This window comes from Calonectris borealis, chromosome 3, assembly GCF_964195595.1.
Source record: "Calonectris borealis chromosome 3, bCalBor7.hap1.2, whole genome shotgun sequence".
NCBI lineage: Eukaryota > Metazoa > Chordata > Aves > Procellariiformes > Procellariidae > Calonectris > Calonectris borealis.
Genome location: NC_134314.1, coordinates 99,184,185 through 99,200,154, shown reverse-complemented (window position 1 = coordinate 99,200,154; position 15,970 = coordinate 99,184,185). Strand labels below are relative to the sequence as shown.

The 15,970-nt window shown below is 36.7% G+C and overlaps 1 protein-coding gene across 1 annotated transcript in view; it reads left to right on the top strand.

Moving 5' to 3' along the window:
- CAMKMT (calmodulin-lysine N-methyltransferase) overlaps positions 1-15,970 on the top strand; it is a 226,806-nt gene that overhangs the window by 202,870 nt on the left and 7,966 nt on the right. Inside the window, exons 8-10 of the mRNA XM_075146891.1 lie at positions 2,269-2,343; positions 9,370-9,433; positions 15,616-15,747. Of these exons, the coding sequence (XP_075002992.1) occupies positions 2,269-2,343; positions 9,370-9,433; positions 15,616-15,747 (271 nt within the window). The remainder of the gene's footprint in view (positions 1-2,268; positions 2,344-9,369; positions 9,434-15,615; positions 15,748-15,970) is intronic.

Below are 15,970 nucleotides of genomic sequence, written 5' to 3'. Positions count from 1 at the left end.
CCTGTACCTTTTGAAAATTTTTGGCAAAGTTGATTTTGAAAATCTTGTCTGTAAATTTATCATCGGCCTTTGCATAATTGTCATGTCTTTAGGAATGCAACTGTACTGAAGCTACAGACCGAGAGCGGCCCTGGTGCTAGATCAGGAAAATGGAGGAAGAGTGGCGTATGGCTGGACTGGGCCCTTAGCTCACTTCTGACTAATAACTGGGGCCCTTAGCTCACTTCTTCTAACGGCACACATGCCAGTCACGTTGCACCACTGCCCATGCTCCTGGCAACTCGTCAATTCCATATTTTGCTCAGCGTTATGGTTTCTGAGCTTTTACCTACCCACACAAACTCCTTTGTGCCTACAGTAGGTGTGCACAGAAAATGCTGTATTTTGGATGCTCAGCGGAAACCTGACAGTAACATGAGAGAGGTTTTTTTTTTCCAGGAGGAGGCACCTGTGCTGCCTTCCGAACTGCATGTGTGAAGTATAGTAAATATATGGGTTAAAAAAATCATAATTCAAATCCCTATAGTGGTACTGATCAGATCTCTGTTTCTGTAGCAATGAGAACCAAAGGTGGCCTTTTAAGGCTCACAGTTCATCTACCAATTTCCGGTTCTGCTTCAGGATTCTTAAAGTATTAGAGTGCGTGCTTTAAACCCACAAAACTTACCTTTACCTAATTTTCACCATTCTAACCTAAGTTTCCACGGAAACAGGGTTGAAAAAGCCGCTGGTAGCCAGCAGGCAGCCAGCAGCTGAGAGTGAGAACTCTCCTTTGTCACTTTCCACTACTGGATGCCTGCTGCGTGCCAGTGTGCAAAGCTACCTAGGCTTCTAAAATCTGGAATACTTTCAATTTGAGGGGGAAAAATTAAATTAATCTACTCTTTTCTCTCTCTGGATTGTCACAGTAAATTCCAGGAGGGCAAATGGGCTAACGAGTCCTGATTTGTTCAGTTACACTGAGCCCCACATAATCAGAGCTTTCCCAACCAACTGGGCCTCTCCTTTCATAATTTCCGTGTTTTAAAAGCATTCTCTCTCAAATTTTGTGTCTGTGCACATGTACACGCATATTGCAGTACCTTAATTCTTTATGGCTCTTTATCTATCTAGCTACGTATTTACGAGCCTTTCTTGCATATAGTATAGTCGATGTATAAAATTTCCTTTTTTCCTGTATACTTAGGGAACATTTCTGAATGAACACATTATAACTGATCCTCAGTTAAATATTAGGAGTAGGATGTGAATGGAGGTGGCTTTTAACCAGAAGTAGATTATAGCTGCGGGAAGACTAAAGGGTCTATTTGGTCAAGACTCATACAAAACTGAGATAAGCATGCACAACCTGACAAGATCAGATTAGACCCTTCCCCCCACAAGTGCTTTTCCCATAAATATTTATCTACTTTCTATTATAAATAACCAGGAAATGAAAAAGGAGGATAGATTCTTTTTTTTTAAAATAGCCTAGAAATAGAAATGCAGCTTCAAATCTTTGGGGTAATGATATTTTAAGTATGCAGTAAATTCCAATGCTAGTTGCTGTTTTTCAAATGGGAGCAAAGTACTGAAATTCGTCGTGGCAGCTACGTAACTCGGCAACATTTATAAACAAAGAACAACTTTGTACATATGTGCATTTTTGCCTACTATTGGGTACCTTAGAATTAAATAACTTATCACCTATAGAGAATAGGTGTTGACAGAGTCAGCACTGCTGTATTTTTAAGCTTGCCTGAGGCAACATAGCTGGCATTGAAGTTAAGCTTGGCATTTTTTCACCCTGTCCCTCCTCCCTCCAGCCCAAGTGAATGCTCACTTCATCAATGAGAAACACAACCGACTTGCCTGCCAGATGTAACAGAGATCCATGAATTCACATCTATTCTGCAAATTTGTGTTTCATTCAGATTGTCGATACTTTGACTTCACTTTCTCGTGCAGTGGTGTTAAGGGGTAAAAATCTGGAGCCATACATGTGCCACTAATTCAGAAATGCATTTGTTGGTGATCCACTCATCAGAACCTGTGTGGATTGCCTTTCTGTTAAAATAAAAAAATAGCTCTTTAGCTGTGAGATTTAAAACCTTAAAAAGGTACAGAATAATATTTTTATATTCATCTTTGAAAGTAACGAGTGTGTACTTTTTAAAACACTTCTGTGTCACATAAGAATAATATTAATACTTTAAAAATCTCAAGATGAAAAACGTAAGTCCTTTTTTCTTTTCTTTTTTTTTTTTTTTAAATCTTTTTTTCCTCTAGCATTTTACGATGGGATAATGAGACAGATGTCTCTCAACTGGAAGGACATTTTGACATTGTTATGTGTGCTGACTGGTAAGTACATAAAAATCATAAAACTCATGTTAGAAAAATAGCTTTGCTGGAGTAATTGTACTGTGTGCTTGCTGATGGCTAAGCAAAGTCAACAAATGAAGCACAAAGCCACCTTAACCTCAACAAATTAATATTCATCTCCATGTGACAGTTATAAGGTAGTCTTCTATCACACAGTAACTTCTACCACATTATTTCCCAAAGATTGATTTTGAGAAGCATTTCCATTTTCTGGAATTGCCTCTGTTTCATGCTTGACGTATCAGTAAATGGACGACTTAGGCAAATTGCAAATAATTATGGCTCAGTGAGGAACAGTCTGGAGAAAAGGGAGTTTATCAACACAAACAGCTCAATTAGCTTACTTCTTAGGAAAGATCTGACTATTGATATAAGGGGATATATTTTTTGCTCCCCAGAAAATCTTTCCGAAGTAAGAAAGATTTTCAAAACCTTTTTTCCCCCCATCACATTCTGTTTCTTAAATCACTTTGACAGCAGTATTTGTAGACATAGGCTTTATATTATTTACACAGGCACATGTTAATTGTAAGAGAATTCTTAGTAAAAAAAATGAGAGTACAGCACTTAATTTATGAAAAAGTAGATACATGTTACAATATGGTATATTGTTTAATAATTCATGCAAATAGATCTGATTATTGACACAACCCTTTTCTGATACTGGATTTGCAGAATTATGCTGTGCTATATCTGCTGCATGCTAATTTTAAAAATGGTACATTTTTAATTATTTGTGTTACATAAATGGAGACAGTGTAAAGAGAGATGTGCAAATTTCATTTAGGAGAGTAGATATTTTTAAATGAATCTGTCTTTCCTTCATGAATATTTGCTCTTGACCCTTTAAATGTCCAAAACAGAAAAAGCTGTTTATGTTTTGTTGCACATAACTATCGTGAGAGACCAAATTCTGAAAACAGGGACTTCCTAGGACAGCTCAGTTCAGCAGATTTCTGTACCTTACGAAGAAATAGTTAAAGGCAAAGGGAAGTACGAAGCTGTCTATTGTCTTTTTAAACAATGTTCTTTTTAAGTGGCTTCTAATAAAATATTCCTCTAAAGCTTTGTTTGTTTGATATTTTGCTATTTAAGCAAACTTTTTATTTCAGCAAAGTTACTGGTTTTGTATAGCACTGTATATAGTGTGTTTAGTAATCTGTTTTCCTTTTTCTAGTACCTATTTGTTGACAGAATGCAACAGTGCTTAATTTCTCTTAGCATTTAATTTCAGAAAAGTTCTTTGTTCCCAAAAAGGACAGAGAAGGGTTTCTAACTAATCGCTGATAATGTGCCTCAGAGATGCATCATCTGATTAAAATAAGGAGCTAAACAACACCATATGATTTCAGCAAGTAATTTAGTAAATGCCTTCCTCACCAAATATTAGAATGGATACTCCAGGTTTCATTGCACAGATGAAGTTAATGCTGGACAGGATTAGATCAGATTAAGTATGAAAGTCAGATCAGAGTGCTGGCGGACATGAGCAGGAGGGCAGCAGTCTTCTCGGAGGCTTAGACAAGGCTCACATATGGATGTTCTCCAGATTATGTGGGTGAAGCAAGGTCTTGCCAAGAGATTTAGAGTTAAATTTGTTCTTCACACAAATATCAAAACAACCTGGCTGTGCCATCTCTTGTATTCTTGATACTCACACCATGTCATCCTATTTGTGCTGGGAGTACAGCAGAGTGGAGCAAGACTTAAGTTGGTTTTTTCAGTAATATTCTTGCCTAATACCCCTCCCAGTCTGTTTGGAAATAGTGTAGTTTCTTTAGGAAACAAAGAATCAAACATGACAGGTAAAATACATAATGCATTTGCAGTCCCTGCATTTTGTACATTTATTTTGAAGCACTTAAGATGCAGGTAAGTGTATAAATATTTATAGATTTCTAAAAAATAAATAGAAACGTGCAGGTTAGTTTAAAGTATGTGTTTTTATTCACAAATGGTCTCTATTTTCTTATTACAAGTGCCCATATGTATAGTTTAATAAGCATGAAAATCCCTTTATTGTTTGTTTCTTTTAGAAATCATTCTTTTAGTTATGGACACTAGGTTTTCTGGTACATGAAAAGGCTGGGGAAAAAAATGTTCCATGCTCTATCAAACTTAAATCTTCTTTTCATTTTCATGTATTTCTCTTCCGAGATATAGAATTGGCTTGAGAACTGTTGGCGGGATTTTTGCTCTCTGAATTTTTGGAGCTGCCATTGAAGAGGAAAAAAAAAAAAAATCTCTTTTCTTATAGCTCTGCGGCTGAAACCTGAAGTATGCAACGATAAAACCAGATAGAATAGATTGCATTTAGTTTAACACCATCATATAGCTCATTGTCAGTCAATAAAATCTGGGATTAGAACAGAGAACTAGAAAGCAAAAAAATCTGAGTTCAAATATTAGGTACATGGATAAATTTTTATTGAAGTATTTCCAGCAAGGGTGGTATTGTCTGATTCTCTGAATAGCTAACCAGTGGTACTGCTTGATCCCATTTACATGAAAACAAGCTCTATTCATAAACATATTCCAAATCCACATGGAGGTTCAAGTAAAAATGTACATGATTACAACAAGCAGCGATATGTTTATATTCATGTATTTACAGTCAGACTTTCATAAACCTTGTGTGCAGGGGTGGAAAATAAGTTATTTCCCAGAACAGACAGTCTATTAGTTAACAGCTAAATTTAGTAGCTCAACTAGATTATAAAATAAATAAGAGGCAAACTGTGAAAGCTAGTCATTATTTAACCATTCAGGATTTTGACAATAAAAATAGTTTCATGGTTCAGCAGTTCCGAAATAACTTGTAAAATGTCAACTATGAGATAAAAATAAGGAAAAAAAAAATCCTGGTGAGGCCACACCTGGAAGAAGGATACACTGGAAAAAAATACTGAAGTAATGGAATTTTTAAAGCATTTCCACCCACCTCGTATTTTTGAGGGGGAATTTTAAGGCCAGGTGAGGGCTGCCAGAATTTTAGACTTTCATTTGACCTACACTTGTGGATATAAAGTCATGCAGGTGCTGGAATTGTAAGAGTGAGTATGAATAGAGGAGGAGAAAGAATAGGTGCCTGTATGGACAGGCCAAAAACAAGACTCTTCCGAAGCTCTTGAGAGCCTCAGATTTCTGATTATTAAAAAGGAAGCGTATATCCTTTTCTTTATAAAGAAAAAAGTTGCTGAGTTTTTTAATCCAAGGAGAGAGTCAAGACCAGTAGGACTGAGCCCACAGAAAAATCTTTGTCTTTCGCATTCTTGTGAAACAGGTTTTCACAAATAATTTTAATGTAGAGACAGTATAAGGCCTAGATCCCCATATCATTTTGGAAATGCATAATATCCCACTTTACTTACTTAGACTGATTATATTCTTAAAGTTTGGCACATGCATAAGTATTTGCTCAACAGAGGCCAGGGGGGCTATCCCACATTACTTTCACTGCTGAGATTTTTGCTGAAATCGTCAGGAGTTGAGGATTCACCAGGAATGTAGAACTGAACTAAAAGTATTCTTTAAATATCTTAAAATATGTCAGTTTTGTCTCTGTTAGTATTTCATTTAATATAAGGAAATCTTTTTGCAGGAATGCAGTAAGATCTCTGTCCTTCTTCAGTTTAAATTTATTATTCGTTTTAAGCCTGATTTCTTGTACACACTTTCAAGTGCATTGGAATCTGACGACATGGAAGTAAGGGTTTTTTCAGTTTATGTCAGCCGTGTAGTTGAAGGCGAACAAAAAGATAAATGGCTCTATACACTAGGCACTACACATGAATGTAATCATATCTGAAGTACACCTGTAAACTAAGCTCTTTTGCCAATTGCAAAATATGCAAAAAGAAAAATAAATTCACATCATAGCCTATAAAATATATGCCCCTTGTTGTGAAGCACAAGATAAAAGGATATCAGCATGAAGCAAACTGAGAATCTATTTGGTTTTTTTAATTTGTTTCCTTGTGGCTTACTGTTACTTCCATACAGTTTTGGTATAAACTTTCATTTTGGTTTTAATGGTAATTTAAAATCTAAAAAAAAAAAACCAAGAAGAGAGAGGTGACAAGATTGCCTGCCTGTTCATCCAGATTTCACAGGTTAAGACCACTGCCTAAACAAAGGCCAAATCATAAACTGTGTTCTTGCCTCTCTACTGCTGTGCTCCAGCACTTCCTTGGTGACCCGAAAACCTTGCTATTCCTGTCCTGAGCTACTGCTTTCACAGCATCCTTACTACATAAACGTGAGACATTACCACTAAAGTAATGGCAAGCTAAGCCAAATTTGAACTGAGGTATGAGAACTGAGTGAGAATGGTTTAGAACAATATATTATTTAATTTCACTGAGCTGTTGTGAGCTTTAAAGGATTCTCTCGGGTACGTTTTCAGTATGCTGTGGTAATATTTAGTCATACAAATTCTACTGGTAAGAGAAGTTGCATTACTAAATCTCCTTGCATGGGCCAAATCCTGTGCTGGCCCTGTCTGCAACACAGATTATCTAATGACTTCTTCAGGATTTTTCTCATTCAAGGTGTCCTCTGACCCCGAGGGAGGATAGAGATGTTCCCTGGAGTCACTGCATTGCATTAACATTGCTTCCAGCCTTCTCTGCTCCCTCTGGTCAGAGTACGCGGCTCACAGATTGGAAATCGCAATATTGAAGACTATTTTCAATTGAAGTAGGTTCTGTTCCCAGGGTCAGGCCTTCTGGAGGGCAGGGACAACTTGGGAGCAGAGCCAGAGCAACTGTCCCAGGTTATCTGGGTTTCCTAAGCTAACAGGGCTAAGAGTCTACCTCCCATATCTCCCATACCACCAAAATATCAAATGGGAGTCGGACAGAAAAGGTATTATTGAAGTTGTCTAATCTCTTGGCAGGTCATGTAACCATTTTAAGTTCTCAGACACTCAGTTTCTGTTGAACAAAGGCCTGTAGTTCTCTCATTGTAAAGGAACAAGATTGGTAGCAGCAGTTGTGCCCCGATCTCATTGTAAAAGGAGAGAATGGTATGCAGGTTCATGAAAAAGGAATTTTAGCAGTGGTAAGCTGCCCCAAAATTGTGTTTCCACTACACTGCTTTCAAAAACAAAAATATTATAAGTGCATTTTTCATTTGGATTGTATGTCTGTCTACACAGGATCTCAGCAAGTCTTAAATGTGTGCGTGCTTGCGATGTTTCGGGTTGAAGAAAATTAATTATTTTTAGCAATTCTTTTGGGAGAGGACTCATGCACTGTATTCCACCTCTTCTGCAAGTGGCTAAGTTCCCAGTGAAGCAGTGTCTTAAGGTATCTATCTGCACAGGGATCTACCTGAGGTGAATGTGATTAAAACTCCCAGGAGACATTAGAGATATCAGCTGCTGCTTCAATGAATTAAATTTAAACAAGCATTTTTTCAGGAAGGTTCCTTCCAGTAAGATTAATCAAGGCTGAGGGGTAGCTATCATGCCAATTGCTAAAGTTTAAATTTTCTTGCAGGCAGGCTGTCAGAGAAATTGTTAGCTAGTATTTCGATATCTTAAGAAGAAATTCAAAAGGTCATACTTCTATATGAAATGTACTTTAAGAAATGTATGGATGCTTAGTCTACCATATTTTCTCAACAATGTGAGGTTTTGCCAGTTTTTACTGATGAAATTTGGTCACTGACAGGTTTTCTGATAGGCTTTTTTTTTTCCCTGAGTAGCAAAAATTCATAGCTCTTACACAGCTGCTTGACCCTATAATATGTAGTACTGTATTCTCCTTGGTAGCTGTGGAGTGTCCTTACCTAAATATCCGCACATATTCTGTTCTTGATGACTGGCATGTGGTTGGCAGACCACTTTTTTCTCTTCAGTGTTGTCATATATCCTTTATATTCTTTTAGAAATTTCAAACCTGGAAAAAAATTACCCACATCTCTTCAGAAAGAGATGTTTCAGAGTAAAGGAAAGAGGGGTATAGAAAAAAATCATAAAGAATGGACAAAATGCCGTGTAGTGTGGAACTTGAGCTTGACACAGGCTGGGAAGCAGTTTTATTACAGAGGAAGCATGAAAAATGAAATTATTTGTGGCCTGCTTGATAGAGTTTCTTATCTGAATTGACAATATAAATGCAGCCCATGGTAGTAAGGACTGAAAGGCATCAGTTGCTGTCCGATGGTTCTTCACTAACCATTGTAAATGCACTCTCATCCACAGTAACTACATGTCCACAAATATGTAGTCAAGAGTGGTTGGCACCCTGGTTGCCACTATTAGTATATACATTAAGGTATTGAGGGGTACATGAAGAATGAATTATCCCCTCAAATGATGAGGTGATCATGCCAAAATAGGGCTGAGCACGTTGGCAACATTGCGTGGGAAAATTGACTCTGTTGCTATCCTTGCGGGACTCATGCTGGAGATTAAGGATCTCACTCTTGAGAGAGAACAACTCTGTACGATCTGGGTCATTGTATTTGAACAGTGTTTGAGGGAGAGAGGAGGTAGGGGCTTGTAAATCTTTATAGGAATAGATAGAGATAGATATATAAATAGAACAAATATGCATAATAGATAATGATTAATTAATGCCACAACTGTGAAAGTAAAAGGAAAAAAATACCCTTCATAGTAACACCTGAAATACAGTAGAAAATACTTTAAAAAAACTCCACCCCCCCTTGTATAAAAAAACATGTAAAATGTTAGCTTTGTATATTGATCCTGATTTCTGATATGGTAGTATTTTAATAGCTAACATATGTGATCTGTGAATTTCAACTATAAAAAGATCTGTTTCATGCTGATATTTTAGCTTTGGTTTAGATTATATTCGGTTTTATGTATTTTTTAATATTTAAAAGTACCTGAACTGAACAGAAATGTAGACCACAGTTTCTCTTTTACAGCATTGTGTAAACATATGTAATTAGCCTTGTACTTATCTGCATTAGTATCATTAGAATTGAAAACCCATTTTAATCTGGATTCTGTTCTCTTCTCAATGTCAGCCTGTTTCTGGACCGGTACAGAGCTAGCCTTGTTGATGCAATAAAGAGATTACTCCAGCCCAGTGTAAGTATGTTTCTATTTTCTCCTGAACACTGGCTTCAGAATAATTAGTCTGTGCACAATGATTGAGAGAGTAATGGAATGGCAGGATTAATGTCATGTAATACTTTAATACTTATTATGTCCAACTTCAATTGAGTCTTCTAATCTATCAGATTCTTTCCTAATCATAAACTAGGAAACTTCTTATACTTGGCCTTCTGATAAGGAACACAGTGGGTAGTAAAATAAATGAAACCGCTTCAAAGATAGCGTGAGATTATTTTTATCAAAGCGTTTCTCAAGTATTTTCCTTTGATAATAATGTCTTCATATTAAAGTAAAAGTACGATATTGAAAGTTTTTATGTTGGCTTCTGTCATTTGTAATCCCTTCAATTGTAACCTTTGTCATTGTGTATTTATTTATTATGAAAGAATATTTTTTCTTTTCGTTTCTGTTTATATAAAACAAACAAAATCCTTACGTATATATTGTAGCCTAAAACTTTTTTCCCATTAAGTAAGCCCTGTGTTTACATGTTTAATACCTTAGAATATAAAGAAATTAAGTTCTTCATAAAATGCTTACATGTTCTACATGAGTATCACTGAGGAAATAGTTTACCGATCTCAATCTATTAGACTGTTAAATCAGAGAAACCTACAAGGCAAAAAAAAACTGTTATATGCATATACTTATACCCAACAAATAATCTTGAATCTCAAAAAAATTTTTAAAAAGAAGATATCAAAATGAGAATATGAGAAAACATGTGAAGTAATTGCTGTAAGTAGGAATTCAAAACAGGAATTTTACCTTTCATGCTTACCATACAAATCTTCCAGTAAGGTAAACTTTCCATTTCAAAACAAAAGTATTTCATGTTAGCAATGCATTCTCCAAACTTTATTTTAAAACTGTATTATACTCTTTGTACAAGAGATTTTCTCTGTAAAAGGAATAGAAGACCCAAACATGCAAAGGCTTAAGAAACCGAGTCATTTTAGTCATGTAAGTAATCCCATTCTTTGCTAAGAGTGATCAGGTTTCTATTCTTGGTTCTATCATAGACTTTCCTGAGTGACCTAAGGCAAGTTACTTAAGACTGAATTATTTTAATGAGCTGTGGGGCAAGGCTGCCAGGAAGACAGGAGAAATGTAGCCACCCTGAGGAAAAGGTTACCTAGATATTTCTGTCAGTGGCAGCAAGGGAAGGTTAAGCAGCTCCTGCCCAGAGTGATGCATTCTGACTTTCATGATGTACCATCACTTATCAGGGTGCAATAATTTTCGGGACCAGAGGTGATCTGGAACACAAAGCTGATCCCAGTTTAAAAAAATGCAAAAAGTATTTTTTTTTCCAGCCCAGATCAATGTCTGCACCTGGTTCTTCAGGTAGCCCCATACTGGCTCCATGAAAGGATACTGGAGGAGAAGAGTGTGAGTGGCAGGAAGAGAAGTGTGTAAGAGCTGCCCTGGTACCTGTGACCTGGCTAGAGCCTCTAGCTGGAGTGGAAGAATAGCTGTTGGTTGCTTTGTCTCCTGCACATAGCTAATCACGGTCTGGTGGTCTATATTGCCAAAAACATGAATACACACATACATTTGTATATGCACACACACACGCATTCTTTACCTGGGCTGATTAGCCCAACCAGAGAATTTGATTTAAAAAACAATGACAATAAGGCAGCCTGAATTTTAAGTAGTGTTCATAGCTCAAGTTCCCATCTATAGACAATTTAGGAATTGTTAACCCGACTTTAAACCAAAACTGGCCTGACTTTGTTGCTTTTTAACTCCAGTCAGCTAATTCAAATTCAGAACACGCCTTTGTTTTTCAGAGCAGATGAACTACAGTCCTTTGTGAATGTAGATGGAGTAAAAGAAGATGTTTTTTTGTTTCCCGTCTTCCTAGTCTGCCTTGTTTCTGCACATTGTGATTAATAGTATAGCCTGTACTTATTTGCTCAGCATTTTAGGCCATGGTTCCTATCTCTTATCAGCAAAGCTAGCTTAAGAAATTCTTGCTCCTTGTCGGAATTTCTGTTGCGGAGTTTTGGACCACTGTCCAAACTGTATTTTTTAAGTAAAGTCATTTGCCTAATCCACTTTATGGATGGTGATATGGATAGATATCCAGTTATGGCATGGCCTTGCGAATTATTGTAATTCATAACTAAGAGGACAGCAAACTATTGTGTGGGGTGGAAGCTGGAAGTACAGACACCTTAAATGAGCTCCCTTGTCCAAAAAGGACATGTTGAACTGAGATGCCTTCAAGCATATGCTTTCATGGTTTGAAAGACCCAAATAAAAGCATATACTCAAAAGCATATACTCATTTGAGATCCCAAGAGAAAATGCAGTCACGAGTACATAATAGTTATTAATTTTACTGTTCTTGTTAACCTGTATAAATCTAAGGATAACATCAGAGGAAACTTTATTAAATGGCACTGTACTTAGTCCTTTAAAGGAAAAATAAATTAATAGTGAACTCGTTTGCCAGTTGCAATAATTAAGAATAGTTTATGGGCATTAGTTTATGCCCAAGCTAAGGCATAAAATACTTTGATTAAGTTCACTCTTCTACATGAATTATTTTGTCTCAAATTTAGAAGGTACATTTCCTTATTGGTAATACTTTGCCAAACTGATAGAGGAACAATCTCAAATTGAAGACACATCTAGATGTAAGACATCTTTCAAGTATAACTAAGATACAACTAGGATAGAAGAGTTCAGGGGAAATAATAGCCAGCAAAACTGAAAGGAAAAGTGGAGTAAACAGAAAATAACAGGTATCCTTACAAAGCTGTCTTGAAGGAGAAATTCGGAACAGGTAATTATTCTTACTGTTAGTTTAAAAAGAGATAAATTTATTATTTCTTTTTCCTTTTTCCTTCCTGTATTTCCTTTTTCATTAAGGATGTTATTTGTGGCTATTAGAATCCTTACAGCACAGAATTATGTGTTTTGGGTAACTTCGTTTTCCTGGAAACAGGACTCTGGTCATTTCAGTCATCTGATTCGTCGTATGGCCTCATGGACAGCTGTATTGGCACAGGAAGAGAGGACCAGAAAATCAGGCAGAAATGAGAGGCTCGTAGAGTTGCTGGGTGCTGAAATTTCTTATCTGAATTTGTTACCAAGGCACCAAGGCAAATGTCACCTGTAAACCAATTCCAAGAATTAGGCACTGAAATTTTACATCAAACAAATTTATCTTGAATGGCTATATTTTATTCTTCTTATAAGCAAGCTACTTGATTTGCCAACATTTAGTTTTATTTTTTCCTATCATTAAAATGTACTTTTAATTTCAATCTCAGAATAAGCAGTTGCTTGTTTGCATATTTCCCTAATCAAGAACATTTTTATGACAGCTTTGATTCTTCTGTGGCCTATCCATTCAAAATCCAGTTGGATGCTATTGAACTGTGATTAGTACCAGCAAATAAGACTGCATTTAATAATGATAGATGAGTAAACTTAATCATAGTCATGTCTAAAATGTGAATGTCTGTCCAATTATCTTACTGCAACATTTTAGTGACACTTCAAACTATTGTAACTGACATTTTCCTCTGTGTTTTGTTTATGAGTTTACTGGAAGTATTTTCCCAGCTGGGGAAAGGCCATTCTGAACTTCAAACATCATCCTAAACTGAGAGGCACTTTTGAATTACAAGCTTTGAATTAAACAACCTTGGGATAGTCCATCAAGTGTAGATCCAGGCACTGGTCTAATTTTTTTATTGTACGGCAACCAAGAAATGAAAAACATTTTAAAATTAGAAATGTGAATGCAGATGTGCTAGCAGAATCACAGAGATCAGGCAATTGACAAGAAAGTGCTTTAAACCCAGATTGTGATAGACCAGAATTGACCACAGTACCTCCACAGTACCTGCCAGTTTTGAGGAGATTATTGTAGTATTAAACTTAATCATGATTTCTTGGTTTTTATCAGCAAGGGCAAGATCCTCAGGTGTTTTAGATGCACATTAAATTCAATAGAGGAATGGGTTTTTACACCAACTAAGGAGCTGGCCAAAAGTAACTGGGTAGTGATTTCCATAAAAGGCTATTCTCCTTTTTCAAAGTAATTTCAAGATTTTCAGTCTGGTTTTAACAGATATTTCATACCATGTTACATTCTATTTTACTGTATTTCTCTTTCAAATTAAATTTGAAGTAGTCTACAGGGAGTAGAAGAAGGAATGACGGCATGGACTGCTGACTCCAAATGGAAATCTGTAAGGGAGTGCTGTTGTATGGGCATTGCTTCCTCATGGAAGCTGCTGGATCAGTGGCTGATGCAGGGCATGTGGCCCCCAGCCAGTTCACGAGGTGTAGACATTCCTGAAGTCCCTACATGAATCATGTGGTCAGTAAGCCCTGGGTGGAGGACATCTTTCCCATTACAGTGACCTCTCTGTGAAGCTGCCCGTGAAGATGAGGGACTCCAAAGGAGTCTCATCCTTCTTATGCCAGGAAGAGTCTCTGCAGAACAACGCTCTGGGGAGCGCGAGATGGCAGCAGGAGGAGAAGGATCCTCGGCTGAAGGCTCCATTTGCTGCCCACTTCTGTCTGACGACATTAAAGCATGCCAAGGACGTGAGGGAACTGATTGTGAATTTCCTGTGTTTAATGTTTTTCATCCTGAGCTGAGCCTATATTCAGACCTAACATTTACATAAGCAATTCCAGCACCTTCGGTGGGAGTTACACCCCTTTGCACCTCATATTTAGGCACAGAATTCAAGTTACAGCTACACAAATGAGCAGCAGTGAGTTGCTTTGGATATTGCCCTAGGTCTCCTTCGTGCTTAAATTTCCCATGAGAAAGATGAGGATAACAGTATTTCCCTATCTCACAGAGGCATTGTGAGAATAAATACAGTGCTGTGGTATTAATGGTTGGAGTCTTTTAAGTACACGTTAGTACCATCAATACCGACGTGGAGTTTTTATGGCTGACTCACTGCGCCTTGTCTCAGCGTATGTGTGTATGAGCTGTAACACAAAGATCTGTTCCCTATCCTCCTCGCTAAGCATCTGTCTCAGCACTGTAACTTTCCAGCGTTCCCACTGAAATTCTTTCCTCTGATCACTTTTTTCCTGTGGTATACAAGATTGCATTTTCTCAAGCCAAATATTTTTCTACAGCGTCTAATCATTTTATAACTTCTTCAGATACCTAAAAATATTTTTTGTCTCTTCAGTTGATTACAGCACCTCACAAATTAGTCTTAGCTCTCATTAATAAAGAAGTTAAATACAAGAACTCACAGTAAACTTTGTGGCTCCCCTCGGTGTGATATGCTGTTGCTTGATATTAACCTTTGTTTACAGCTCTTCAACCAGTTTTCATTCCATGTGACAGAACACAGTATTCAGCCAATTAGAATTAATTTTGCAAATAAGATTTCAAGAGATGCTATATCAAGTAGGTTAGGTTTTGGGCTAGTACTTTGCACAGAGTGTCTAAAATCTATCGGTTCAAGGTACAGTCATTTTTGTTTTCTTAAATGCAGAAGGATGAACAAAAAATCAGCTAATGGACCATAATGTATTGCCTGGGCATCATAAATGGCCTGATCATCTTGAAAGATCCAGAATTACTATGCAAAAACGTTAAGTCCTGCTTTAAATGCAATTTACCAATTTAAGGTCAAATTCGGTTGCACTGCTCAGGTAGTTTAAAATATCTTTAAAAAATTAATGATCAGGTCTGATTTTCCTCCCATTTTGCCTTGTTTTACACTGTTGTAATTCCACTGACAGCAAACAGGAGAGTATGTGTGAGAGTAAAAAAAAGAAAATCATTATTTACAGTCTTTGCATGGTCATGAGCTAACAAATGGATTTTGCATTCAGTGTATGTTTTGTATGCTTTTTCTGTGTTTTATTTTGGTAATTTATAGCCACTTTTATTATATAAAAAGGAGCAGATGTACGGCAGTTGGCAAGTTTTCTAAAGAAAACATTTATTTATTACTTTCTATTTTGCATTTATTTAATCACGGAAATCAAGCATATTTTGAACAATTATTTGTATTACCCTATTTTAGTATTTTACCAAGAGAACAATTGACTTTTCCAGCTTGAGTATATTAAAAGCTTAGTCAGGTGTATGTTATATCTGGTTCCCTTCCAGTTTTAAAAATGTGTAAATTCTCTTTTTAATGTTCCAGGGAAAAGCAATGGTATTTGCTCCACTCCGAGGGAATACTTTAAACCAGTTTTGCAATCTAGCTGAAAAAGCTGGTTTCTCTATCCAAAGACATGAAAATTATGATGAACACATTTCGAACTTCCACTCCAAGGTTAGTTTTCTGCTTGTGTTAGATAACACTTTAATCCGCATTGCATTTTGAAGAGATCATGGTCCTTTTGGCAGGTAACCTAAATGTTTGATTAAAGTACTCCTTAGGTGTGCTGTTTCTGAACAGCTATTTTTGTATCTGATTATTTTGTGTGGTAGAACCATCCTTTATCTCTGCACGTCTAGAAGAGTTTTGCAGAAGCATCTCCTGTTTACCCTTTTTA